This window comes from Oryctolagus cuniculus, chromosome 15, assembly GCF_051225735.1.
Source record: "Oryctolagus cuniculus isolate XC-2025 breed Fujian yellow rabbit chromosome 15, ASM5122573v1, whole genome shotgun sequence".
Taxonomy (NCBI): Eukaryota; Metazoa; Chordata; class Mammalia; order Lagomorpha; family Leporidae; genus Oryctolagus; species Oryctolagus cuniculus.
In genome coordinates, this window is record NC_142881.1 from 31,889,317 (window position 1) to 31,917,186 (window position 27,870).

The 27,870-nt window shown below is 59.7% G+C and overlaps 1 protein-coding gene across 3 annotated transcripts in view; it reads left to right on the forward strand.

Annotated features, from left to right (window-relative positions):
- The window catches only part of CRTAC1 (cartilage acidic protein 1), a 142,622-nt gene extending 117,532 nt beyond the window's left edge, over positions 1–25,090 (forward strand). For 2 of the 3 annotated variants that reach the window (XM_089314572.1, XM_008270310.5), the window contains 10 exons: positions 1,917–2,051; positions 5,359–5,504; positions 7,831–7,967; positions 10,880–10,962; positions 11,448–11,548; positions 11,899–12,067; positions 21,250–21,395; positions 22,653–22,695; positions 24,402–24,545; positions 24,935–25,090. In XM_089314572.1, coding sequence (XP_089170698.1) covers positions 1,917–2,051; positions 5,359–5,504; positions 7,831–7,967; positions 10,880–10,962; positions 11,448–11,548; positions 11,899–12,067; positions 21,250–21,395; positions 22,653–22,695; positions 24,402–24,545; positions 24,935–25,053 — 1,223 coding nt within the window. In that variant the 3' untranslated portion in view covers positions 25,054–25,090. Of the gene's footprint in view, positions 1–1,916; positions 2,052–5,358; positions 5,505–7,830; positions 7,968–10,879; positions 10,963–11,447; positions 11,549–11,898; positions 12,068–21,249; positions 21,396–22,652; positions 22,696–24,401; positions 24,546–24,786 lie in introns of all 3 variants that reach the window. The other variant, XM_051824045.3, reaches the window with a different exon arrangement.
- The last annotated feature ends 2,780 nt before the right edge of the window (positions 25,091–27,870 follow it).

Sequence of the window (27,870 nt, forward strand, 5' to 3'; positions counted from 1 at the left end):
GTTGATCCTGTAGCTTGACACTGAACTGTGCTGTAATAAACATGTGAGTGCAGATGGCTTCAACATACTGATTGCAGTTCTGTTGGGTGTGTACCCAGTGCTGGGATTGCTGGCCCATAGGACAATCTATTTTCAATTTCCTTTTTTATAAGATTTATTTTATTTATTTGAAAAGCAGAGTTACAAAGAAAGAGGGAGAAATACACAGACAGAGAGACAGAGGACTTCATCCACTGGTTCACTGCCCAAATGACCGCAATGACCAGGTCTGGGCCAGGCCAAAGCTAGGAGCCAGGAGCTTTTTCCAGGTCTCCCGTGTGGGCGCAGGGCCCCAAGCACTTGAGCCATCCTCCGCTGCTTTCCCAGACCCGTTAGCAGGGAGCTGGATTGGAAGTGGAGCAGCCAGGACTCGAACCAGCAGCCATAATTCACGCCTGCACTGCAGGCAGCAGCTTAACCTGCTGTGCCACAGCACCGGCCCCTAGTTTTGATTTCTTGAGGAGCCTCTATACTGTTTTCCATACTGACTGTGCTCATTCCCATTCCCGTCAACAGTACAAGGATTCCCTTCCCTCCACACTCGCGCTGACACTTGTAATCTTTAGTCTTTTTTAGAATTCCCGTTCTAACAGGTATCTCTCACCTCATTTGATCCTCTCAAAACCCCTGAAGTGGAAAAGGCAGGACAGTCTCTGTCCACTTCACAGATGGGAAAACGGAGGCTGAGAAAGTAACAGAACTTGCCCCAGCCCACAGGACCTGTGCAAAGCCAAGCTGGGACTGGAACCCACATCCCGGTCCCGGCCAGGCGGCTTTCTGCACTTCATTCCCAATGCGTAGGGGCGGCGGGCCGGGCGAGCACAGCGGCTGTGTTGAAGCCCGCTGGCTGGGGCCGGTGCGCTCGGCACGCGCTAGGGCTGGACTTCCTGACACGGGCAGCTCACGCTTGATCTTGGAGACTTCAAAGCCTAATGTACAGCTGGCTTGATTTCTTTCCTTTTTAAATATATGCTTTATTGGATTCTTTCCCTTTCAAACTGCAGGAGCAATTCTTGTTGCAACCAGCCAAACAATGCAGAGACGTTCAAAGAAAAGGCCACTACCGCCTCGCCTTCCCTCCCCAATCCTCCTGTTTTTTTTTTTTTTTTTTTTTTTTGCAGTGTGGGGCGTGACCTGTCCCACTTTCCCTGAACTTGAACAAGCTTGCGAGAGCACGTATATTCAGAAACACCATGTACGTGCCTTTCCTTTTCATGGAAACGCCATCCCCCAGTGCCATGACTCGGAGGGTTGCTCTTTCCCCTGACAACAGGTCATGGGCACTCCTCCAAGTCCAAGCTCGCAGACTTGCCCAGGCTTTCCAGCGGCTGAAGACCGGTCTGCAGCATGGATGCGCTGTAGCCCATGGAACCAGCTTGCTGTTGATGCACACGATTGTCTGCTACGTCAGACGCAGCAAAGCGAGCGGCCTGGTCCTGTGCCTGGAGCTGGGGCCTATTCCTGTGGGACACACCCAGCATATGTGGTCAGCGGATGTGGGACTCGGACTGGGGTGGAGGAGGTGGTCAGGTGCACCTGCGATTTGAGCAAAGCTGGGCTTAGGATGATGTGAGTCGGCTGTTCTCTGTGGAGGGACAGGAGGGGCAGCGCCCTGGCCTGTCGCTAGTGCACGCTTGCATTTCTTTGACACACAGCGATGTGGCTCTGGTCAGCCTCAGCCTCTGTGCTGTCTGTCTCCACTCAGGTAATGGGAGACGATGAGCCTCCGGGCAGTGTCTGGAAGGTCGGAGTTGCCACCCCCACCCCAGGGCCCCACCTCCTCTGCAGCTTTGCCAGGCGGCAGGGGCAGCCCCCATGCTGCAGGCCGCTCCGGGCTCTGCCTCTGCTGCTCACTGGGGGTCCGTGTGCCGTCCTAGGGGGCCGAGGTGTCAGCGTGGGCCCCATCCTCAGCAGCAGCGCCTCGGACATCTTCTGCGACAACGAGAACGGCCCCAACTTCCTCTTCCACAACCAAGGCAACGGCACGTTCGTGGACGCCGCAGCCAGTGCCGGTGAGTGCCCCGCAGCCCCGCCCCCTCCGGCAGGGGCCTCCCCCGCCTCAGAGAGGTCGGAACCGGCACAGTCTCCTCAGAGTCCACGTCACCCGCAGCCCGGCTACTGGGAAAGGGGGTCTGGGCCTCCTGACCGTGACATCTCCCCCGTGACTGGAGTTGGCCGGTAATCCTCAGAGACCAGCTTGTGTCTCTCAGCCTCAGTTTCCCTTCTTGGCTGCCTCTCCATTTGGTCTTAAGCATTCGGTGTAATCCAGTCACCACTGATGGAACCCCTGCTAAGTGCCCAGCTGGTGCTAGGAGTTGACCTGACTAAGGCAAAGATCATCCCAGAAGAGGCACTGATACTCTAGAAACAGATGTGTGTACAAACAGCTGCAGTAACAAGCAGGACACACGTACACAAAGCAGTGTCCCAGGCTCCCAGCTCCGTGCTCCTTCCCATTCCTTCATCAACCGCAGGGCCTTTGCACCTGCCATGCCCTCTGCCTGGACTGCGGTCCCCTTTCTCCATCTGCAGCTCTTCTCTCTAGCCTTGAACGCTCAGCTCAGATGTCAGCTCAGTGAAGCCTTACCTGGCCCCGCCCCCACCCCGTGCCACTGGTAGAGATTGGCCCCTCCTGAGTGTTCTCACAACCCCCTGCATGGACTCTCACTTAGGCTTCTCGGATGCCATCACTATTTGTCAGCAGGCTCTACAAGCCTGGGGCACTGTCCTATTCATTTTTTAAAAAGATTTATTTATTTATTTCAAAGTCAGAGTTACACAGAGAGAGAAGGAGAGGCAAAGAGAGAGAGGAGAGAGGTCTTCCATCCATTGGTTCACTCCCCAATTGACTGCAATGGTCGGAGCTGCACCGATCTAAAGCCAGGAGCCAGGAGCTTCTTTTAGGTCTCCCATGAGGGTGCAGGCGCCCAATGACTTGGGCCATCTTCTACTGCTTTCCCAGGCCACAGCAGAGAGCTGGATCAGAAGTGGAGCAGCCGGGACCAGAACCGGCTCCCATTTGGGATGCTGGCACTGCAGGCAGCAACTTTTCCTGCTATGCCACAGCGCCGGCCCCTGTCCTATTCATTCTTGACCCAAGGCTCGGCACCCAGTGGCCACCCAAGAAGACAGAGTGGTCTCAGTCAGCTGTCCAAGCCCTCCTTCCTTCCTGCCTGCCTTGCCAAAGAACTGTTTGATTCCTCCTGCTTCTTGGAGGCACAGAGCAGAGTTCTGACTGCAGAAAAAGAGGCGGGTGGGGATCTAGACACAAAAGCCGAAGGTCCTACAAGCACCAGCCAGGCCGCAGCTGCCGTCCAGGCCCGGAGCGCGAGCCCGTCCGCACTCTCTGACTTATCCACCCCGCCGGCCCTCTGCTCAGGAAGCTGCATTTGGGGGGACTGCTGGCTCAGCACAGCCGCCCGCCCCCAGCCCATAGCCAGCCAGCCGCCTCCTGACCTGACCCCTTCTCCCTTCCCAGCAAAGCCAAAGTCGGGGCACAGCTCCCCAGCTCCCCCCTCCCAGGGCCACACTCTGCCAGCGAATTTCCTCATTGCTGAAAACCCATAAAGCGAAGAGGAGGGGTGGTGGAGAAAGCCCCGAGGACTTGATAAGGTGTGAAAGAGACGAAGCGGAGGTGAGCGGACACGCTGGAGCGGGAGCAGGTATCAGGCAAGAGGAGAGAGGAAGGTGCGAGGCCCGTAATTGAAAGTCAGAATGATTGCAGAGGTTTAACAAGACATGTCAAGAGGGCATTCATCACCCAAACAGATGCTGCTGGGAAACGCGGCCTGGCACCGAGTGTTCCCGGGAAAGGGACCCAGCTCCTTGTCACGGTGCCTCATGGATGGGAGAGAAATGGGCCAACGCAGAAGGCCGCCGACGCCCGGGCCGGGCAGTTTGGCTGAGAATTAATGGGGTATTAATCCTAGAACTGGAGGCTGCCCCAGTCTCCTGGAAATCCCCTCTCGCTTGGTCTCACTGCCTCTTCTCCCCTTCGTGCCCACCCCCCACGGATGCTCAGCCCCCAAGGTTCCCAGAAGGTCTCACCCCTCCTCCCAGCTCCCACCCTCAGGAACTTCCGGTTTGCAGCTGTGCCCTGAGGTCTCCGGCCCTGCACCCCACCCCTCAATCATCACTGGGTTCCGCAGCCCACCCCGCTGAGCACCAGCTGTTTGTTCTCTGATAGTCAGTGTGGGCACGTCCAGTTGGCAATCCCCGTGTCTCAGCTCCCATTTGCCTGGGGGAGCAGGTCTGCCTTGGGCGGCAAGAGGTCAGGCCATTGCTCGGGCCAGGCCACCCTCCCTGCTGCCCCAGGAGTACTGTGCGCAGGTGACACTGAGCACAGAGCCTGCCTCCCCAGGTCTCGAAAGGCACACTGTGGGCTTCTCTGTCACAGCTGCAGTATTTCCTCTGCTGTCACAATGTCCCCGCTTTGCCTTCTGTCAAATTATTTGTGTCTTCATTCATTCAGCGGGCACTTACTCAAAGCCACCAGGCCACTGCAGACACTGAGACACAGGGGAACAAGGAAGAGCGTCCTAGCTCACAGAGGTGGGGTTTGCCCGGAAAGTGAGACCCTAACAAGGACACCACCAGGGAACACGACAGCTCCTGGTGATCCCCACTGGACACGGAAGAAGGGGAGGCTGGAGGCGGGGTGGGAGATCAGGGAAGGCTTCCCTGAGGAGGTGACATTGTGACTGAGAGCAGAATGACCAGCAGTCAGGTAACCAGGAGCCCAGGAGGGTCCCTCAGGCAGAGAGAGCAGTCTGAGCAGAGGCCCAGAAGCTGGGAAGAACCTGGTTTGTTCGAGGCATAAAAGGACCACAGGGAGCAGAGCTCAGAGTTAGGAGAAGAGCAGCACTGGGTAGAGACCAGGTGAGCCAGGCAGGGGCCCCGCCAGGCCAGGCCTTGAAGCAGGAATTTGAACTTGACCCCAGAGGCCTGGGGAGCCATTGAGAGACTGAAGCAAAGGAGTCACATTCGAGGTGTCCCTGAGGCTGCACTGGGGTGGCCAGGGTGGGGGCTTCGGCCTCCAGCTGTCCTTCCAGTCCCCGCCCCCACCTGTGCTGCCCAACCCGGAATAGGAAGAACCTGCTTGCTGTGTAAAAGCAGCTTGCAGGTGAGTCTCTGGTCCTCTCTGCACCCAGACCCCTTTCCCCTCTCCTGCCCCAGACACCTGAGGTGCCCAGCAGGCCAGGGAGGTTTGAGGGTCGTTCTCCCTTGTGCCCCGAGGAGAGTGCTTGCGGAATGTGCAGGCGACACTGCCCTGAGGACTCCTGCCTCCTCTCCTCTCCCCTCCCCGTCCCCCACCCGCAGGTGTGGATGACCCCCACCAGCACGGGCGAGGTGTCGCCCTGGCCGACTTCAACCGCGACGGCAAAGTGGACATCGTCTACGGCAACTGGAATGGCCCCCACCGCCTCTACCTGCAGATGAGCGTCCACGGCAAGGTCCGCTTTCGGGTAAGAAGGGGGCACCTCCCAGCCTCCCCTGGCCCCCTGCCCCTGCCCCGTGCCTCCCACCAGGCTAAGCGGGGGCTGGGGCTGGCCCGGGCCAGCGGTCTCCAGCCTGGGCTACTGTGGATCTGGTGCCCAGAGCAGACAGCAGCAGGTGCACAGGGGAGGCGGACTTCCTTCGCATCCAGCCGCCTTTCTTGCTGCTTCCGGGAAACCTGGTCGGCAACTCCAGCCTGAGCTTCCCAAGTTGAGGTTCAGACCCTGGTTGATGCAGTGGGAGAGAGAGGGAGGCTGAGGCCCCGGTGTTCCCAGCAGGGGCCACCCAGGTCAGACGGATGGTGGGCGAGGTGGCCTCAAGCCCGTCCCTGAGACCCTGTGTGGTGACGGTGCTGCAGATGCCGCCAGCCTGCGGAGCTTGAGCCTAGGGCTTGGTCAGGAGGATGGCAGAGGGCGTGGGATTGTTGAAGCTGATTCCAGGGGTGGTACTGAAGGTGCTCAGGTCTTGCCAAAAAGTCCAAAGGGGGGCGGGAAAGTTCCAGTGTTTTCCTGAAGCTCTCTGGTCCCAGGGAAGTCTCCAGGGACCTGTGTCTGTGTGACATGGGGAGGCCACCACCACAAGCCCCCGACAGGAACCACATTGGGTGCTCGGGCCCAGCCTGCCTGCTGGGCCTCGGGCCTCGGGCTCTCCAGGTGGGGGGGAGGAGGTGTGGCCTGACATCAGCGCAGCCAATCCTGCGATCCTGAGTGATTCCCGTCCCTATCCGGCTTTCGTTCCAACTCAGGTCCTCAGCAGGAACGACTTTGCCCCTCGTCCTAAGACATTGGACAATATCTGGGGACCTTCGTGGCGGTCACAGCTGTGGGCACCTGGGCGCTGAGGCCAGGGGAACCACTGAACGTCAGGCAGAGTGCAGGACAGCCCCCAGCAAAGAGCTGTCCCGGCCTGCATGTCAGGTGCTGGGGCTCGAGAAACCCTGTCGGCCCTCCTGCTGGCCCCTCCCAGAGCTCCCGCGAGTAAGCCCCCCATCACCCTCAGTGCCCCCTTTGCCAGGGGCCTCTACAAGCCAGCAATGGTGCTAGGAGCTTGCATACATTATCTCAGAAGCCCAGGCATGCAGTGGGGCAACCCCAAGGGGGTGGCGTAGGATCGATAGGACAATCATGAGTTAGAATTAGGTCTGAGATCCCCCTCTTCCCGGCTCTTAAGGCTAAGGCCCGGCCCAGCCCACCCGACCAGCTGGCCAGGCTCTTAATCAACTTCCTCACTGCTGCCGCCATCCCTGGTTCCAGAGCAGGCAGTTTACCCAGGCAGACTCAGGCCTCTGGCCACCAGAGCAGGCCTGCAGCAGGAGGCTGAGGACAGGGCCAGGCCTGGGGGCGGAGGGGCCTCGTGGAGATGCTGGTGTACCCCTTCCAGGCCCCTTCACACAGGCTCCCAGGGCTGGAAGGGACAAACCCACGTAGCGTGGGGACGGATATTCTGCCCAGAAACGCAGGTCCCCTGCACAGGCTGCTCCTGTTTCAGAGGCAAACCCCAGCCTTGGGACCCTTGGCCAGGCCCGCCCCAGGCTATCCCAGCACTGGGTCTGGAGTTTGCTCGAACGTTCTAGATACTGCACTCCCCACAAAGCAAGTGACTCAAAGCAGAAAATCAACAGGCTCTGGGAGCCAGCATCAGGGCCGTAGCAGCCTCCTACCCCTCCCAGGAGGCCGACGGTGGGGACGAGGCAAGCCACCCAGCGGGGGCCCACTCTGGGCCAAGCGTTTTACATGCAGTCCTCGCCCCCCAGGCGGCTGTGCTTGTCCCCGTGTTGCCGATGATCAGAGTGGAGCCCGGAGTTTGAGTGACTTGCCCAGGATGGCTCAGCTCAGCAGTAACGGAGCACAGTGCCCACCAGGCTCCCAACTCATGGCAGAGGAGAAAGCACACGGAGCAGGATGGGCCCAGCACCTAGAAGCAGAAGCCCTGGCTTCAGCAGTCCCCTGCCTCTTTCCAGGTCTCAGTTATTTCACCTGTGAAATGGGAGCACTCATGTCTGCCCTGCCTCTAGGGACTACTGAGAAGGTTAAGTGTGGTCCGGAATAGGGGTGGCCGAGGACTTCACTGGTGTGAACTGGGCCCATTACCCTTCCTCCTCCTCCTCCAAGCAGCTCTTGAGCTCCTAGAGGCAGCCTCCCCCCCCCCCCACCACCACCACCAGGTCCCTCCTGGAGAGGTGAGAGAGGAAGCGCTGGGTCTCTTGTCTTTGCACCCCCACGCTCAGAGCAGACAGGGTCGGCTCCTGCCCATGCCCTCACCCTGCCCGCTGACCTGCAGCCCTCTCTCCTCCAGGACATCGCCTCGCCCAAGTTCTCCATGCCTTCCCCTGTGCGCACCGTCATTGCCGCCGACTTTGACAATGACCAGGAGCTGGAGATCTTCTTCAACAACATCGCCTACCGCAGCCCCTCCGCCAACCGCCTCTTCCGGTAGACGCCCCGCCCAGCTCATGGCCCCTCGCCCTTGACAGCCAGGAGGCTGGGTCCAGGAGGAAGGTTCAGGAGTCAGGAGGGAAGGATGGCCAGGGCCAGGCAGCCAGTGCCAAGGCAGAAGAGGGCCCCTGATAAAGACAAGGCGAGAACATGAGGCTGCGGGGGTGGGCAGAGCCCCCGGGGCAAGGAGCTGAGGCCTGTGGTGCGCGCCAAGCCCCAGCTCCACGAGACAGAGACCCACAGCCTCCCGGAACAGATGTGTCTGGGTGAGGCTGGGGTGAGCCAAGATGAACGGCTTTGTTTACCATAGGCTTCTCAGAGCCACTAGCAAGACCACAAATATTTCAGCTTTGCCAGAGATAGACGGGGTGTTCTAAACAGATGTGACCACAGGACACCTGTCCCTGTCCCCAAGGGCTTTCTCTCGTGCCTGGCGGCCTGCGCAGCATTCTTTGCAAAGTGCTGGAGGAGACAACTGATGGTCAGCCAGGACGCCGCTGTCAGTGACGGACGGGTCTGCAGACACCTGGCGTTGTGTTCCTGGGCAGGGGGAAGGGGAGGGCTGCCTGTTCACCCGCCACTCTTCTCTCTCAGGGGCCGGCGCAATCACAACAGAACTGCCCAGTGTGTCTGTAGGGTGCAGATCCCGGATCGCCACAATCTGAGTTGGAGCGGGTGTAGGGGAGGAGACCAGGGGTCCAGACTCCACCATGCGCAGTGGGCACCTGCTGCCTCATCACAGTCAGAACCACTGCTGGGGAACCTACCTCAGGTCATGTGCTATTCCTGGCCTAAAACACCCCAGTGGGGCTCAGGACTGGGCAGGGAGGCCGAGAGGGTGGACCAAAGGCCTGGGTCCAGGAAATGGGTCAGATCACCTGCCTGGCGCCCAAAGTCCCTACCTCCTCACCCAGGAGGGCCCAACTATTAATAAAAGGCGTGAGCTGTGACTAAGCATGTTTGAAAATATAATTATTAGCCAAGCATCCATCCTGACTGGATGTAATCACCCCCAAAGGCACCAGATTTACTAATTAGGTGCCTTGCAAAAAGCTTATTCACAACTTCCAGATTAATTGCAGAAGATCAATTGCTCGTTAACAGAGACACTGCTTTCCTTCTCCGCTAATAAAGTGTCACTGGCCGGGCCCCTGAGCTGCAGAGTCCAGTGCTCCCATCTCTGTGGCCAGAGAACCAGGGTGCTGCCCCTGCCTGCTTCCAAACTCAGCCTTCCTTCCGGCTGCCCAAGATGGGCTGGCTCAGGGCTGTCAGTGGCCAGAGTTGCCACGGGGCCGCCCAGTGGTGTAGTGTGCGTGCTTCCACAGCGCAGGGCAAGCCACTCCCAGGAATGTGGCAGTGCCCCAAGTGCCCGAGCAGATGGCTGGGTCCTGGGCACACGGCTCAGGGGCTGCAGCTGGGTCTGCCGCGGAGCGGGCAGCTCTGGAGGGTTAGTCCCCACCTCCCAGTCCCGCGCACTGCAGGGGCTTCTTGCCTGTCACAGGACAGAACATCGTGGCCTCCTTGGCCCCGGGCCACAGCCAGGCCCTGGGCTCCAAAGCTTCGTGCGCTTGAGTCTTCAAGCCCAGTGGTGGCAGCAAGGGCAGCCAGGGACCCCCTCGTCCAAACGGGACATAGTGAGTGGACGAGGGAGCCCTGGCCATCACGGCACAGGAGGTGCAAACAGGGGCTCTCCCAGGCCAGCTGTGGGATGTGGTCACCCCACTTGCACCTTGAAACAGGCCCCCGACCTGCTCTCCACCAGCCCTTGGCCTCCCTTGGGGTTCCCACACCCGCTTCCAGTGGACCCTTGTCTGTCCTGCAGAGCAGTTGTTGAGAACTCACAGCTGGCCACGCGCCTCTTGCTCTCCTAACTCTTGGCCTTCAGAGACGGTCCCAGCTCTCTGCACATGCTCCTTTCATTCCGGGCTGCACCAGGCCTGGGCCTCATGCCGCCCACACCCTCTCATCCTTGCTCCTCCTCTTCAGCTGAGTGACAGGGGCCAGGTTTGTCCCGAGGAGTCCTTCACTGCATTGTCTGCTAGCCCAAGAGGGCTCCCTGCCGGGCTGGGGCAGAATCTGCAGGACCTGAGCCGTCAAGGGACAGTGGATGTCAGCAGGCTGAGGCCTCACCTCCTGCAGGCGTGCACACACCCACGCACACCTACGCGCACCTACACCTACCGTGCGCTGCCCAGACTGTGCCGTGGCTTGCCCCCATTCCTCCCGGCCCCCTTTAGGGCAGTGCTCCCGGGCTGCTGGGAGTCCACAGCATGGTGGGTGAGGGGAGCCAGGGCTTTCATGCAGGCTTATCAAACAAATGCCTATTACCAAGATTCAGAGTCCAGACAGAACCCTGTACGCAAAGAGTCCCCTCTCCTCCCGTTTGCTCCTGGAGGTCCCACGCAGCCCACGGGCCGTGTGGAGCTTTGCCAGAGCCAGGCACTGTGGCAGCTGCAGGTCAGGTGCTGCAGGAGAGGCCCCAGCCTGCAGAGCTTGTGCTCATGCAGGCCCGAAGTGACCGAGGCCAGGGGCAGAGGGGGACCCTTCCAGCAAGACCATCAGGGAGGGTGGGGGCGGGGGCGGGGGATGGGAGGGGTTTGAGCCCTGGGAGGCGTCCGAGCCAGGAGTCCCCAGGCCCCTGAAGGAAGGCGAAGGTCAGTTGGAGGTAGTTGCATCCCTGCCCCTTCGCCATCCATCAGCTGCCCTGCCCCGGGCCGTCGGTAATTCATCCATTAGAGAAGGAAAAGTCAATAGTTAGCCACATAAATTAAAACGCAAGAAGGGAATGGCCAGGGTGCAGGCAGGGCCTGTGAACAGAGCGGCTCCGCTGGTGGCCATGCTTGGGGGACAGAGGGTAGCAAGCGGGCCCCCGGGGGCCTCACCCCGACGGGCCTGCCTCTCCCCTGCAGAGTCATCCGCAGGGAACACGGGGACCCCCTCATCGAGGAGCTCAATCCTGGTGATGCCCTGGAGCCCGAGGGCCGGGGCACAGGTGAGGACGCCTGCGGGCTGCGGCGGGAGGGCAGGGGGCCCTGCAGGACGGCCAGGCCAGGGATGGCCGTGGGAGTGGGGGTCTCTGGTGTCTGGCTGTGCCCTACCAGAGAGGGCTGGGATGCAGAGGAACGCGTCCTGCCTCTGGCCCCTCCCCTCTCAGCACCCAGCTTGGCATCAGACAAAGAGCGCGGAACCCGCAGTGCCCAGACCCAGGCCTGCTGCTGCCTGGCTTGGTGCTCCGGGGAGGCTCTTTCCACTGGGTGATTACGTCTGTCCTGGCACCGACAGGAGGCCAGGCATGTGCAGGCACTCGATAAATTGACCCAAGCCTGCAAATCTAAAGGGTGTGTGTTATTCAAACCAGAGCAGAAAGGTGAGAAAGAGGTCTACACAGCCGGGAGAGCTGAGGCTGCGCTGCCCCGGGGTGGTCCCGGGGAGTGCAGGGGGTCTTGTCCCAGCACTCCAGAGGTGCATTGTTCACAGGGGGCGTGGTGACCGACTTCGACAGAGACGGGATGCTTGATCTCATCCTGTCCCACGGGGAGTCCATGGCCCAGCCGCTGTCCGTCTTCCGGGGGAACCAGGTGTGCATGGGGCTCGGGACCCCACAGACCCCCACGCAGGGTGCTCTCCTGGACCTGGCTGGGATGCTTGCTTGGGAATTCTGGGGCCCGGAGAAAGCACAGACAAGCCTGGGAGGGGCTGCCCGGAGGAGCCCTGACCCTCTGCCTCCAGCTGTCACATCCCGGCCCAAACCTGCTCCTCCCAGGCGCTGAAGGCCTGCCCTCCTGCTCTCCTCCCACAGCCAGAAGTCCTTGCCTGGCTCCCCTTCCTTGCCCGGCCACCTCCCTCTCCTCCGCCCCTTCCTCTCCCCATCGGGCCTCGCTCCCTGCTGCCCGGCTCGGTGCCCACGTCCACCCTCCCCTCCCCACAGGGCTTCAGCAACAACTGGCTGAGGGTGGTGCCTCGGACCCGGTTTGGGGCCTTCGCCAGGGGCGCCAAGGTCGTGCTCTACACCAAGAAGAGTGGGGCGCACCTGCGCATCATCGACGGCGGCTCAGGCTACCTGTGCGAGATGGAGCCCGTGGCGCACTTCGGCCTGGGTGAGTCAGGGCCTGTGGGGGCTCACGGCCATGGGGGATAGAACTGTGGGAGGCAAGCCCTGCTCGTGGGGTGACGCTGAGCTCAGGAGGACAGCAGCGGAAACGCAGGCTGGGTCTTCGCGCCCCTCACTTGCCACCGTGGAACAGCTCGCCATGGGGTCCGAGTGTTTAATCCTCCGCTTGTCCTTTAAATGCTGGTCTGCACCAGCTTGGCCCTAGCCTCTTGGGAGCTGCTTCTGTCTGTAAGTGGTCTCAACAGAGCCACCATGTCCTTCTTTGCAAGGAAGCCTGGGGAGGGGGAGGTCCTGTGTTGTCGCCATCTGGAGCAGAGAATTGGTTCCTGGCAGGGGATGGGGGATGGGAAAAGCCTGCCATTTTTACATGTGTCACATGACATGCATGTGTCATGTGAGCACATACACAGCACATCCATGGCATTGATAGGCTGTCAGTCACTACACGCTCATTAGAACAGCCGGAATCAAAACTGGAGTCGGGCCGGTGCCGCGACTAGGCTAATCTTCCGCCTTGCGGCGCCGGCACACCGGGTTCTAGTCCCGGTCGGGGCGCCGGATTCTGTCCCGGTTGCCCCTCTTCCAGGCCAGCTCTCTGCTGTGGCCAGGGAGTGCAGTGGAGGATGGCCCAAGTCCTTGGGCCCTGCATCCCATGGGAGACTAGGAGAAGTACCTGGCTCCTGCCATCGGATCAGCACGGTGCGCCGGCCGCAGCACGCTGGCCGCGGTGGCCATTGGAGGGTGAACCAACAGCAAAAGGAAGACCTTTCTCTCTGTCTCTCTCTCTCACTGTCCACTCTGCCTGTAAAAAATAATAATAATAATAATAACTGGAGTCAATGCCAAGTGCTGGCGGGGATCTGCGCAGCTCCAAGGGATCAGAGAAACGGGCTTTTTGTCCACTGCAGGGCGAGAGCAAAATTGTGCAGCTTCTGGGAAATAGGAAATTTTCTCTAAGAACAAAACTCCGACCATGCAACTTCCGCTGTCGGAGCAGCCTCACTACGCATGGCTGACGCCCCTTGCCCTCACGGGGACGGTGCGGCAATAAGCCCGTTGTGGGTGGAAAGTTTCACCAGTGAAAAAAAGCCCTGAGTACATCTCCCCCGCCCAGCACCCTGGCTTAGCAACGCAGCACACTGTAGAGCGTGGGGGTCCCCCGGCACGGCGCCGCTGCCGCCCGGCTTCTGCTGCACCATCGTGGACTCACAAAACGGTAGATGGAACCCCCGTGAGCTGGGCACTGTGTGCATACCCCTTGGCATCTCTCAGACAGATGAAAACTGACATCCGCTCACAACTCTTCACACTAATAACCAAAACCCAGATGTCTTGCAGTGGGCACGTGGCACATCCATGCCACGGGACACCGCCCAGCGGGACGAGGAGTGTCGTGGCGGCACGTCCGGCCGCAGCGCACTGGGGAAAGTTCACTGGAGGGGCCACATACTGGGTGATTCTCCCTGCAGAACTGTGGCGGTCGGATTTTCCTGCTGCCACCAGAACACTGAGAGGAGCTAACTGAGAAGGAGAGAGGTTTTAGAGGTTCACAGTCTAAGATCAAGTGGCCCTGTCGGTCTGGAGTTGGATGAGGGCGGCATGGAACCACGTGGTGAGGCAGGAAACAGAGAGAGCAGGTGGGCCAAGGGGGCCCTTATCACCCACCCCTGCAGACCTGAACACCTCCCCTGGGCACACTGCTGCCTCCCAGACACCAGTTAGGCTCAAATCTCTGCCCGGGACCCATTGATATTAACTCATTAACCATTAACATAAGACTTTGGTGACCAGACTTCCAACACACGAGCCTGCAGGAGACATTCAGACTGTTATCCAACCATAACAGGGACATTCTCAAGACAACAGAATTAGAGGTGGCAAACAATGTTGGCTGTCCAGGGTGGGCATGGTGGGAAGAAGCTGGGGAGGACTTTACAGGGGCCATCCCAGGGGACCTTGGTGGTAATGGAACAGCTCTGTGCCTTGGTCATGGTGGCTGCACCTGTGACAAAGCAATATCGAGCTGTCCACACAGCTGCACAAGGCCACACCCCTGGTCTTGATAGAAGCTGTCTCCGCTGGGGAGCCAAGTGACAGGTGCACGGGACCTGTCTGTCCTATCTTTGCAACTTGCTCTGAGTCTCTATTTCAAAATAAAGGTTTTTAAAGAAATGCATGGAAGCGGGGACTAGGGAAAGTCTTCTCTTGGGGGGGGTGGTGCACAGGGAATACAAGGCAGGAAAGAAATGTTGGCAAGCACTTCATGGAGCCAGGAGTCTCTCTTAAACCAAGAGTTTGACTTGTTTGACTCAAGTATTTGGGTCATAGATTCCTGGATTCAAAACCATACAGCTTCCCTATGTGCTAGCACCTCATGAGGTGACATGATTTTAATATAGAAATAATAAGCAACGTATTCGCAAGCTAATGAATATATACATATGTTCCTCCTGTGCACATGAGAGTTATGCATAGAAAAAAGCTGAAAGAAATTGCAGAGTGTGAAGTGGTTCTGAGAGCCTGCCTTATCTAGCAGCTCCCTCGGTCCAGATCCAGTGCCGAGTGCCTGATTCTGACACCTCATCCTCATGGCCGCTCTGCTACCCCATTACACCCTTGGGGAAACTGAGGGTTGGAGCGATTAAGAGCTCTGCCCAAGGTCACGTGATACTTAGATGGCACAGCTGGGATTCAACCCCAGGCCCTCTTGAGTATTTGATCCTTATTTTCTTCCATATTGTTGTGTGTGTGTGCATGCTCCAATTTTTATAGGGCACACATAATATTTATGTAGTCTGAAAAAGAAGCAATAAATATTTAGGGGACCCAGGGCCCGGTTGCATGAGCATGTTCTCAGGCTATTGCACCCTGGCTGGGCTGGCCTCAGGCCAGCCCATCTGTCACTCCTCTGTTCTATGTCACTCATATGCTATGCTGGCCCCAAAGGTGCAAGACAGCTTTTAAATGCATAGAACTCCCCTGCAAAATACCAGGAGCCAATGGTTATCAAACATTTCGTAGGAGCCAGGCGCTGTGCTAAGTGCTTTGGGAAAGTTACTACACTCAATTCTCACCACTACCCGATGGATTAGATTCTGTATCCTGCATCATACAGGGCAGCAAACTGAGGCCGAGTTTAAGTAACCTGCCCTCTACCGCACCTGCAGAACACAGGGAGGCCTGGACTGGCCCCCCTTCCTCGGACAAGGTGGCCGCATTGTTGACCACTGTCCCGTGCCGCCTCCTGTCGCTGCGCCTAGCTCCTGCTCTGTCTCTTGCTTCTCCGACACCCCTTAGTTACCAGGTGACCCGAGAGAGGCCATGCAAGTGCCAGGGCCCCTTGGGTGGGAAGTGTACCCGAGGATCTGGCTGGACGTCCACTCCCACCCCACCGTACAGATGAGGAAACTGTGGTTGGCAGGCAAAGCGGCGATGAGGCCAGGACTGGGCTCTCAGCTCTCCTTCCCGCCGCCCCTCTGCGATTTAAGACAGCTACTTGTATGAGGTCCCTGCTCCGGCGGGCATCTGCCTGTCCAGGAGAACAGACCTGCTCCCTCAAGTGGGCAGCCCTGGCCCGGTCCCTGGGCGGGGTCCAGAGGCTCAGAGGCCTCCCCTGGGCCATCTCCCTCCCACGCCCAGGGTGGGAGCCCCTCCTGACTGCCCACCCTCGCTATTTAGCAAGGCCGTGGAATTCGCATTCGCTCTCTCTCTCTCTCTCTCAGCTCCTACTCTCTCTGCCCCAGGGGTGTCAGGAAGGATCTACCCCAGAGAGGCGTGGGAAGGGGGGGCTGCTGTCAGGTACACGCTGAGCCAGCAGCCTGGGACCCCCTCTGCAGGTGGGCTCCCTCCCTGCAGCTCCAAGGCCTCTCATGGTCCCAGGAGGATCTCATTTCTGGATGGAGCACAGCGCAGGAGCTGGCAGTGGGGCAGGAAGGGAGGGAGCTGTGGGGGAGGCCCGAGGGGGAGGACTGAGGATCTGGAGACAGACAGACAGACAGACAGAGACGGGACCTGCGGGAGGCAGAGGAAGACCGAGACGAGGGAAGGGGACAAACGCCCGTGCTCCCTGTGTGTGGGCTCAGAGGCTGTGGAAGGGCAGCGGACGCAGGAACTCCTGCACGGGCCTCAGCCTGGCCCGGTGGCCGTGGGAGGAGGTGGGCAGGAGCTGTGCTCTAGGCTGCTTTCCCGAGGAGGCAGCACTGGAGTTCGGCCTAGAAGGCTGGCGGGCACTGGGGAGGACGGATGAGGGCTCCAGGCTTAGACACAGGCCCAGAGGCGGGACTGTTCAGTCCCAGGAATGAGAATGGCCCTGTGACCATAATGGAAGAGAAGCCTCAGCCAAATGGCCCAGGGCCTCCAGGGCCAGGCTGGAGAGGGCAGGTGGACAGGGCCAGACAGTGCCGTGACAGGGCAGGGCTGCACAGGAACGCGGCAGCCGTCGGCGGGACGGCGCCCCAGCACCAGGGCCCCGCGGCAGGAGCGGCACTTGTGGCGGTTTTTAGATGCGTGCGTGTGCACGTGTGTGCGTGCTCAAGCATATTGCTAGGAAACTTGGAAAATAAATCATTTATAAAAGGAAATAAAAATCAGTCATCATCTCACCCCATGCCTGGCATGTTAAGTAAACAGTACTCACACCTCCCCCCGCCCGGCTCCCACATGTGTTGGCTGAGCACTTACTATGCACCCAACGCGAGTGAGACAAAGATCCCCACCGTGAGCGGTCCACATTCTAGTGAAGGAAGGGAAATGTGGAACACAAATAAACACAATAGCTGAAAATGTATGCAAAACTGTACAAGATATTAAGCGCCATGAAATAGAAAATGTGGAGCAGGGGAGGGGACTAGGGCTGTGGACGGGCAGGGCGAGCGGGAGAGGCTGCCCCCTCCAGCCTCTGGTTTGCTTCTGTGACCTGCTGGAACCCGGGAACACAGCTCCACACAGCTCCTACCTGGCAATTCTTCCAACAAGAATGAAGATAGCCTTCCAGTCCTTGTGATAACCTCCGGTCTCCATCCCCGGACAGCCCTCCAAGTCCGGGCTCGCTTCCTCCAGTGCTGCGAGGATTTCGTGGCGTGGCAGTGTTCAGCTGTCGCCCGTCCTGAGCAGTCTGGGATGAGGCGGGGCAGGAGCAGCACGTGAATCCAGGAACAGTCAGCCGCAGGTTCCTCCTGACCTGGCAGTGGGGGCAGGGCTGAGGCCCGGCCAGACAGCAGGATCCGGAGGGGAGGGGCTCCCGGGAGCTCCCCTAAGGGCCCCTGCCTCCTCCTGACTTGTCTCCACCCTCACTGGGTCAGGTCAGCAGGACTCCGCCCCTCCTTTGTGCACCACTCTCCCCAGCATCTGGGCTGCATCTATGGTGTGGTAGAACTCACGGGCCATGGTGTCCTCCGGGAGTCCCCAGAAGGCCCTGTGTGTGTAGAGCGCTCCAGCATGCTCTTGTAGACCGGTCCCTTCTCAGAGGACGCCCCCCGACTCCGGCCATGATCCACGGCCGCTCTGCCCCCGGCCCTGGCCTGTCCCCACTCCTCCTGGGGGTTTCTGCTCAGAGCACTTGTTGGATGCGGGCCGGCCTGCACGCACCCACCCCTGCCGATCCCACACCCTGGCTCGCCACTTCCTAGTAGCATCAGGCGGGGGTCGCCCACCACCAAACCCAGAACACACAAACAAGTACCAAGAATCTCCTCCAGCCCCCACCAGACAGCCCTCCCCGCCCCCTCCCACGCCCTCTGCCTCTCAGCTAATTGTTTGCTAGTGACTCACAGCTGTCTCCAAGCTGGTGCTCATTTAGGGGAAGAAAATTCAGTAGCCCACACAAAAATTGCTTTATTGAAGTGCAAAAATATTCCACCAACTGTATTCCCACCATCTGTTTTGCTTGTAATCCTTCTGAAGAGCAAATTCTCTGGGCCTCCCTGGCCTTTGTCCTTTAAAAGCTGCCAGAGGCGACTTGTGCTGCTCCTGACTACATGTCTGCCGCTTAACGGGGATCCCGGGGATCCCGGCTCTGCACACCTCTCCCCTGCACCCAGGCCCTGGCAGCCTGGCCCCTTCCAGGCTGCTCCCCTGTGGTGGCTGGGAGCCATGGGAGATTGAGGCCCAGGCCTAGCTCAGATATTTGCCAGTTACTTCACCTCCCCAAGGCTCAGTGTCTATATCCAGAGAATGGGTACAAAGCCTCCAAGTCCCCCCCCCCGTCTCCCCTCCCACCCCCGCCCCGCGCCTCACACTCTGCTTCTCCACTTGAACTTCCTCCTGACCTTCAAACACACCATACCTTTGCACAGCTCCGCGCCTCTGCCATTCACTGCCTCACAAACACTTATTCCTCCTGCAAAACCCAAATACATGGCCCCCTCCCTTCACTGTGTGCTGCTAAGGCCATTGCGGCCCACCCCCAGTCATGACGATGGAATCATTTGGGTTCACTGCTCCCATGGGAGTCGGCCCAGAGTGGGGCCTGGATCTGTTGCATTCACTGCTGAAACACCAGGCACATGTGATTGGGTGGGGGGCGTAGGGGGGGCATGGGCAGGGAAGGGGGTGCAGGCAGTAGAATGGGTGAGTAACTGTGGGACAGTCAGCTCGCCAGGCCCAAGTCTGAGCGCTGATGGCGGCAGGTGCCGGGATGAGAAGTCCCTGTTCCCTAGGAGATGGGCTGTGCTTGCTGAGTGTGTCGGGCTCCAGGCCAGCTGCCCATCTTACAGAGGAAAAAACTGAGGCCCACAGGGGGTGCTCAGATCAGCAGAACAGCCAGCAGCCGGGCAGGGAGGCCTCCTGCTGTGCTGCCCAGGGCACTTCCGAGGTCTGGGCAGGGCAGGAGCAGGAGCTCCCACCAGGACAGGACGGCATGGGGTGCTGTCTGTGACTGCAAGCTCTGAGCTATTTGGAGCTCTTGAGTCAGGCTGGGAAACGCACTGCATAGAGATCTGTTTGCTTCTAAGTGCTGGCTTCTCTTTGTCTCCTTTCTTCAATGGAAAGCGTCTAGTTTGTTTGTGTGCTTGCCGCTTCCTGGGCTCTCTGCCCCTGAGGAACAAAACCCTTCCCAACACCTCCAGATTCTACTTAAAGCAGAAAAACCTGCACTTGGCCAGCCTGAGCTCTGAGGGTTGCTGCAGCCTGTGCGGGAGCTGCAGCCCTGCTGTGGCCCAGGGGCAGGGCCGACCCCATGCCGACCCCAGGCTGACCCCAAAGTAGCACAGCTGGTCCTTGCTCTCACTCACTCCCTGCACTGCAGCAGCAAGGATGGAACGTTCTAGTGAGACTTCCCAGGTCAGGCTGGGAGAGCACAAGGCAGCCAAGCACGAGGAGGGCCGAGAGGTTGGATGGCCTGGCTCACACAGTGTAGCCCCCCACTGGCAGTGTGGGACCCCCCTGGGGGGGCAGCAGGAGAAGCAGCCGGGCCCTCCCTGCACCCCAGCTGCCTCGGCAAGATGGCCTCTGCACAGAGGAGGCTACACCTGGATTCTCAAAGGCTGCGTGTGGCCCCCAGCCCTCTCCTGAACTGTGGGAACCCCTTTTGTGCATCAAGCCATTTCACAGCAGCAGGATCAAAACACCTGCATCTCACGCCCAGCTCGGGCTCCTGCCTCCAGCTCCCTGCCTAGGCGAACCCTGGGAGGCAACAGGTGACAGCTCAATGGACTGGGTTCCGCCACCCACAGGGGAGACCTGGTTTGAATTCCCAGCTCCTGACTCCAGCCCCAGCCTAGCCCTAGCCATTGCAGGCATTTGGGGACTGAACCAGCCAACAACATTCTCTCTCTCTCTCTCTCTCTCTCTGCCTGTCCTTCATGTAAAATGAAAATAAATCCATTGGTGGATGAGAATGACCAAAAGCTAATATAAATTCAAAAGCACTTTGGAGCGTCATTTTTCTAACAGTCTCTACATACATTAGAAAACCCAGTGCGTACAGGTGGGTGGTGTCTGATTTACTCAGCCTAGGCATGATTAGGGGAGTATGTAGATTTGCAGGCCCCTGCAGGACCCTGTGCGCCCCCTCCCAATCCACACCCTGGAGGGTGACAAGGAGGAGACTGCGCTCCCCCTGCTCTCCCCGCTGTCAGTGCTGAGAGCAGCCCCTCCCTGCCAGCGGGGTCGGCCCCTCCTCCTCCCACCCCTGTCCATCACCATTAGCCTGACCTTGCCACTGGGACCAGCCCGTTTCCTTACACCGGGAGCAGAGCCGGGCAGGCCTCTCACAGCATCAAAACACCTGTCAAATCTCTCCAGCCCATCTCTGCTGGTGGTGGGGCGCGCGCTCCGGGGCGCGTGCGGAGGGATCACAGCGAGCTTTCTCTGGGCTTTTCTGCAGCCGTCCCAGCTCTGCACGGGGGGAGCCTTTCTCCCAGCATCCGCCTCCCAGTTCTTTAAGGCCCCGGCTTCTCCAGGTCTTTACTGGGAGCCCTTCCCTCGGCTGCCCTGGCCCCAGCCAGCCCCCAGGTCCCCTTCACCTCACTGCTCTATTGTCGATTTCTTCCCAGAGCCTGTCTGTGTCTGACAGGACTCGCTTGTCGGTATGTGCCAGTCTCCCTGCTCTGGACAGGAACAGGGACACCCCAGTGACCAGAGTGCTGACCCCTGCCCAGCCCACGTCTGTCAATGAAACATGCACCAAAACAGACTTCTCTTTAATTCCATCTCCCAGGGACTTGCGTACGTGCCCTCGTGTAAGAGGCGTGCCCAGGGTTACGCGGCCGGCCAGCTGCACCGGCCCCATGGCCTACTCCTCACCACGTTCTGCCCAGCACAACAGGGAAGCGGCGGAGCCAAGATTTGAACCCTGGACTCCAAAGTCTACCTACTTGCCCAGAAGCCTTCCTGCCTCCCCAGAACGGTCTCATGCCGCCTGGCCCGGCTGCTGCCCTGTCCAATATGGGGAGCTCATAGCTGTGTATGGCCATTTAAGTGGGAACTGACTAAAACTTAAAGTTCACTTCCTCAGTCACACTAGTGCCACTCCAAGTGCACAAGATATTGGACAGAAAAGATCGAGAGCCTTTCTAGAAAGTTCTGGTGGGGTGTGTTGCTCTTCGCTCAGCGTTTCCCCAGCACGTAGAGCAGTGTTCCGTGGTGCCTTTGTGCAGTGGGTGGACATCACGAATTCTTGGGCTGGAGTCCCCTGCTCTCTGTCGCTCACCCTCTCTTTCCGACCCGCAGGGAAGGACGAGGCGAGCAGCGTGGAGGTGACGTGGCCAGATGGCAAGATGGCCAGCCGCAGCGTGGCCAGCGAGGAGATGAACTCAGTGCTGGAGATCCTGTATCCCCGAGAAGAGGACAGGCCTCAGGACCCAGCCCCCCTGGAGGTGGGCAGCGGCACCGGCCTGACCCAGGAGAGCAGGCAGCACCCCAGCCCCGTGGCTGAAGCTGGGTTCCCAGGGTGAGGGACAGCCTCTGAGCCAAGGGCAGGCTCCGTGGCGGTCCCTCCTTGTGACAACACTGTCACACTCACATCTCCAAATCCTGGCATATCAGAGGGCAAGTGCTTCTGCACCCGATTTACAGAGGAGAAAAACCAAGGCCAAGAGAAGGAACGCACCAGGGCTCCCTGGAGGCGGCACAGCTGATACTAGCAGAGGGACGAGCTGACCCCAGGGTACCTACTGCAATCCTGGTTCCCTGTGTCGAGGCCTCCTCTTGCCCTAAGGGTGGGGCTCAGATCCTGCCGTGAGGCCTCTGGGGGCTCTTTGAGAGCAGCTCTGGACCAAACTCTGGGCACCCTCTAACTCTGACAGGGATCAGTTGGTTCCAGGTCGGGTAGAGGAACCACTCAGACGCACACAGGTGAACAGGACGTCTCTGGAGCGTCTAGGCCAGCTCAGCGCACCTCAGGGAGAGCTCCGGATGAGTGGGAACCCCGGCAGCCTGCTGGCCTCGGTGGTGCCCCGAGCTCCAGGCCCCCTGTGGTGGGAGCAATGGCCCTTCCCCACTCGCCCCCGCCGGCCCCCAGCTGGCAGTGTTTCCAGGCTGCCGGCTCAGGGACTCCCCCACCCACCCACCCAGGCACAGCTGAGCCTCCACAGCCTGGCCTGAGCGGCTCCCAGCGCTCTGCCTCTGCACCAGGCAGCTCATGTCCCAGCCGCAGAGCCCGATGAGTCACCCCTCCTCCTGGAATGTCCCCACCTCGTCCCACCAGCCCACCAGAGAGGGGGAACCCGGTGTGCCTTGCAGCAGGTACTTGTGAGGGTCAAAGGCCACAGAGGAGGTGGGGCAGAGAGCACACATCTCAGAGCATCTCCCTCCCGTCTTTGCACTTGGCATTGACCGGGCCTGCCTCCTTCTCAGGATCAGGCTGCTCTGTCGAGTGGCCCAGCCCAGGCAGGAGGAGCCCACGTGTGGGGAAATGAGCAGCAGTTTGAACTGGGTCCGTTGGTGGCCACCACCCAGTCTCCCAGCCTCTGTGCAAGGGCAAGGGTCCAGCATAGGAGGGGGCCCCCCAGGCCCGGAGCTGAGTGCACCCCTCGTGCTGGGGTCGGGGCAGCTGCTGAGCGGCTGTGGCTAGGAGGGGAGCTGAGAAGGGGCCGTCTCGACTCACGGTGTCTCTGCTTCCTCCCACCTTGCAGTGCGGCCAAGGATTCTCTCAGCGGGAAAATGGCCATTGCATGGGTGAGTTGCCCGCAGGCGTGGGGGTGGAGGGGTGGCATGGAGGCTGGACTCTCCCTGGGGAATGTCAGCCTGACAAGAGATGCTGGAGTGGGAGGGGCTTGTCCCTGGGGCTCCGGATGCTAAGACAACCGGAGGGGGCAGGAACTGCAGCACCCCCAGCATGGCCGCTCTGTGGGGTCCCTCCCGGACCTGGAACAGGAAAGCAGCAGCCCGGGAGCAGCCCAGAGGCTCTGCGTGCAGAAACCCTTCCGCCCCAGGGGGTTCTTCCTTCTGCAGCCCCTCAGGCAGCGTCTTCCAAAACCTCCCCTGCAGCCTTCGCTATGGAGGTACAAGAAGAGACAGAGAGAGACCAGCATGGCCCAGCGGAGCTCAGAGCGGGTGGGAGGCTCACAAGTGAACAGCCCAGGACCACGTGGCATGCAGAGGGCTTGCGGAGGGCTTTCGAGCACAAAGGGACGTGCCTAAACCTGGCCAGGGAGGGTCCTAGGAGGGACCCCAGAGGGAGAGAGGTCCAAGCTGGCACCTGAGGAGCGAGGAGGAGCTGGCCAGGCACAGGCAGTGCAGACAGCATCCGATGGAGCGGGGAGCGCAGATGAGCAAGAGTAGGGTCGCAGTGCTGAGGACGGCCCAGGAGGACAGGCCTCCCTCTGCGCGCCACGTGCCCACCCTGGCCGCCCTGCACCCTGGAAGTAACCTGCGAGATCCCCAGTCCAGCCCCCTCCCCCTTGCCATCATCCTCAGCTGTTTCTATGCCTCTGCCATGGCACCGGGCACCAGGCTGGGCACTGCCCCTCCGCGGGGAGCTTTCTGGTGGAGGCAGACAGACCCCGACCTGTGACCACATGGCCGGTGATGGCCCGGAGCCCTGCGAGCCAGGTGCTTCCTAGGGACTTCTGCACTCAGTAGGCAGGCAGGGCCTGCGGGAGGAGGACCTTGACGCAGGCCCAGAGAGCGCCCCCTGGCAGGGGAGAGTGCAGGGCAGGGCGGGCGCTGGCAGGACACTGAACCGGCAGGAGGCGGGGCTCAGGTTTTGTGAAGTTCAGCAGCACAGTGACACAGTGTGGTTCTGGCTGCTGAATCGCTGATGGGATTGGAGGGAAGAAGGGACACCGGGTCAGTAAGGAGGCAACTGCCGAAACCCAGGCGAGAGGTGCAGGCGGCCAGCGGCAGGGTGGTGGCGGGGAGTGAGAGAGGTGGTGTGATGAGAGGCCTGCTGCGGGGCCGAGACACACACGAGGCTGGGGAGGGGGGTGAGGCAGAAGTGCAGACGCTCCGATCTCTGCCCGAGCTGCCGCGTGGGTGATGGTGGCATTGACCGAGCTGGGGAAGATGGGGCAGGGGGCACAAGAGGGATGTTCCGTTTGGGACATACTGAGTTTGAGGGCAGAGCAGACAAGCAGGTGCAACCGTCAGACGGGTCACTTGGCCATTGGATTCACACGCTGAGCCCCAGTGAGGGGCTGTGGCTGGAGACAGGAGCTGGAAGTTATCTGGGGATGAAGAGACCATCTAGAGAAGTGGTGATAGAAGACAGAGCCCAGCCCGAGCGCCCCCACAGGCCGAGGTCAAGGACAGGAGAAGCCAGCCCAGGGGTCCGACCTCAGGAAGCAGGGGCCCAGCGAGGAGAAGGGGTGGGTAGGAAGGCAAAGCTGGGACACCCCGCCTCGCCCCGCACCAGCCTGGAGAGCTGCCCCTCCCCCCTTCAGATACCAATGAATGCATCCAGTTTCCCTTCGTGTGCCCTCGAGACAAGCCCGTGTGCGTCAACACCTACGGGAGCTACAGGTGCCGGACCAACAAGAAGTGCAGCCGAGGCTACGAGCCCAACGAGGATGGCACGGCCTGTGTGGGTGAGTCCGGCTCCTCCCACTGGGGGGCTCTGGAGGGTGGGGGGACGACCAAGATCTCTGGCCCCTGCCTCCTCCCGGATACAGAGGGGCCGCCTAGACCCCCAAGAGGCCTAAGGCAGAGGCCTGGAGAAGCGCCAGCACCCGAAGCTTGGGGGGGTGCCGTGTGCTGGCCTGAGGCTGTCACTCTTCTTCCTGTCCTAAAACCAGTGCGCCCACCTTGAAACCGCCCGTGTTTTTGTAGGTGGGATGTAAAACTAGCTCCTGCGAGTCACCGTTGGCTGAATTTCTGAACTGGTGTTTGTCTTCTCCCTCCCAAACGCCTCCCTCCACCCCACCCCCACCACCCCCTCCCCTCCCGCCCCCACCGCCCCACCCCGTCCCTTTTGCAGCACAAGTGGCCTTTTTAGGTGGGTATCCCTCGGCAGCCTTTAGCATCTCTGAGCCGCTCTCTCGGGCCTCCTATCTTTCTCTAGGCCTTGGACTTTGCCTTCAGTTCTATGCACTTTAAATCCCATCAATAAAGGAAAACAAAACAAAACAAAAAAGCTAACGGCCTTTGTGGAAAACTCAGTCTCTCCAGCTGCCTGTCTCTCTCTCCACGCCCAGTAGATTCCGCGGCAGGCTCCCTGTGATGGACAGCAGGGGCGGCCATCTTTGAAAAGGGAAGTCTGGGAGATCCGAGGCAACTGGCCTCTTGGTGAGGCTCTCCTTTGCATGTTTTCTGAGAAAACAGATGGGGAAAGCCCCCTCCCCCTCGGATGCCCCATCCCCACCCCTCCTGAAGAACCACAGTAGTCCTGTCTTTGTGTCCTCCGTGTTGGTGAGCGTCTCGTGTTGCCCCTAACAAAGATGGCCCCCAGGTGGTTGCCTGGATCCCGTCCCCTGTGCCCGCTGGCTTGGCCTGTGCTGTTTCTGCCTTGTGCACCCTGACTTCCTGCGGTAGAGGAAGCCTCTCTGGGTCGGGCTTGGTGAGAAGGAAAGGGGCAAAGAGGAAACCCTTTGGGATTTTGATAAAAAGGAGAAAAATGCGGAAGTTTGAACTTGCGGAGTCTTCCAGCTTCTTTTCTGGAGAAATTACGCCAAGAAGCCATCTACCAGATCTTAGCACTTAGCTGGTGGAAACCAGAAAATGCGTCCAGGCAAGTGGACGCCGCTTCGGATGCCAAAGGAGCAGCAGCCCGTCCACCGAGTCCTGCTACAGAAAGTGCTCCCGGCCTGGACAGACCTGGGATGTGGAATGAGCCAGGCACAGCCTCGGGCCTTCACCTGGGGGAAGTCACTTCCCTGTGGGCCTCAGTTTCCCTAATCTAAGTGTCAAGAGAGTTGAGCTAGCGTCTCCCTAAGGGCCCTTTCCTTCCTAGGGCTCCTCGGTGTGTGGCTGCACACGGTCTCTCTAGTGTCTGGTGCCTGGGTGTCTAGGAAGAACTTTGCAACTTGGGCTGTGCAGTGTGCTTAGAACGCTGGAAGCACCTGTGGCCAGCGCAGCCTTTGGAAATGATGCAATGGCGTAAAATGCCTTCCCGGGCAGCCTCGGTCACGGAGCTACGATAAATCACAGATCTGTTCTTCGTGGGGAGGAAAAGTCGCTCCAAGATATAATAAAATCACACTTAAGAATGCAGCAAGCCTTTTAAAAACATGTTTAACACAAAAACTACCGCTTCCTGATACCGTAATCATGCTCCCAATAAATCACAGACGATGATTTCCTTGTCGCTAGTGCTGGTTTTACGCTGGGAACAGCAGTGTAAATGAAAAGTTTTGAAATGAAAAGCGCTACAATTTCTCTGGAAAGAATCTACCAACTTAAAAACCGCTCCACTTCTCCTAAGCGCACGCCTGTGCACTTGAGATGGAACTGAGGTTCCGGGAGGGGCCCCAGAGAGCAGGCTGGGGGAGACCACGTGATCAAGGTCGCTTGGCCCAAGGTCACAGCTGGCCCTCGCCAGGGTGGGACCCCTTTCCCACCGCGGCCTCTTGTCTGTGGGGCGTCAGCCTCCCCCCCCCCCCCAAGTCACTCTGGAAGCTGCGGAAATGAACAAGTGAGAAAAGCAATGCCCCGGGCAGCGTTTCCAAGTGCGGTGTAAGAGACAAGCTGACAGCACCAGAATCAGGGGCGGGACAAGGCGGAGACAGCCTGCCCAGGGCAGCAGACAGCACAGGTGCCTCACAGGCGACAACCTGTGTGTTACATGCTAAGGTTGCATGTAACACCTGTGTCCTTTGAGCCTACTTGTGGGTCAGGGGAAGAAGCGTGGTAGCTGCCCCCACACTGCCTTCCCTTCAGCCAGACGCGAAGCCAAGTGCATGGCGGGGCCTGGGACACCGAAGGGCTTTCTGTAAATTCTTGCCAAGTGGCTCTCTGCACTCGCTCATATATTCGTTCTGTAAGCACTTACTAAGAACTGTGTGACAAGCTCCGCCAATTAGGAGGTCAAGTTCTCTGCCCCTTACATGCTGTGTTGGAAGAAATAGCAGGCTAAATGTTACAGTGGACAAGTGGGCGCTGACCCAGCTCCACACTGCTCACCCCCAAGAGCAGGGCCCACCTCAGGGGTCCAGGCAGTCTGAGCAGGTGCTTCAAGTCCATTGCTCATCCGTGTCTGGGCCACCCCGGCACGAAACCACACCCAAGCCAGCCAAGCTCGGTATCCCTGCCCCCTGAGACACCCGGGGGCCGAGGGTGGGGGTGGGCCAGACGCTCGCCTTGCCATCCTGACCACAGTCGGATTGGTTTTTCCTGTCTTCTAGTCCTGCCTCGGCTCCTGACATCTTGCTGTGCTTTTGCTAGATTTGACATTGTAAGAAAAGCAACAGATACCTTCAGGGCAGGCGGGTCATGAACTGGGCCACAAGGGACCGTGCGGTGGCGGGGCTGGCGCCCCAAGGGAAAGAGGCAGCCGCAGCTCACCCCCGAAGCGTCAACGCTTCTGTGCTGTCCAGGAATCCTCCCTCTTCCCAGGCATCTGCTTCTGCAAATGGCACCAAGAGCTGGGTGCATCTGGTGGGGTCTAAACCCTCTACAAGAATCTGCGCGTTCAGTATTCCAAGAGTCCAAGGGATCCCAGTCCGCCAGCCAAGCCAGCGCGACTGACGAAGGCAGAACAGGGTCCCAGCCCCCTGGATCCTGGCTCCTGCCCTCGGCCACCATGCCCCCTCCTGCACGAGGGTTGGCGCTGACGTCTGAGGAAGTCAAGGGCGGGGGTGGCAAGTGGAAACCAGGGACCCCAGACAGCCCTCCCCGCGGGCGCATTCAACCCACAAGAAGAGAAGGGCGTGCGTGCAGAGGGTCTCCCCGACAGAGCCAGGCCGCCCTGCCCTGGGA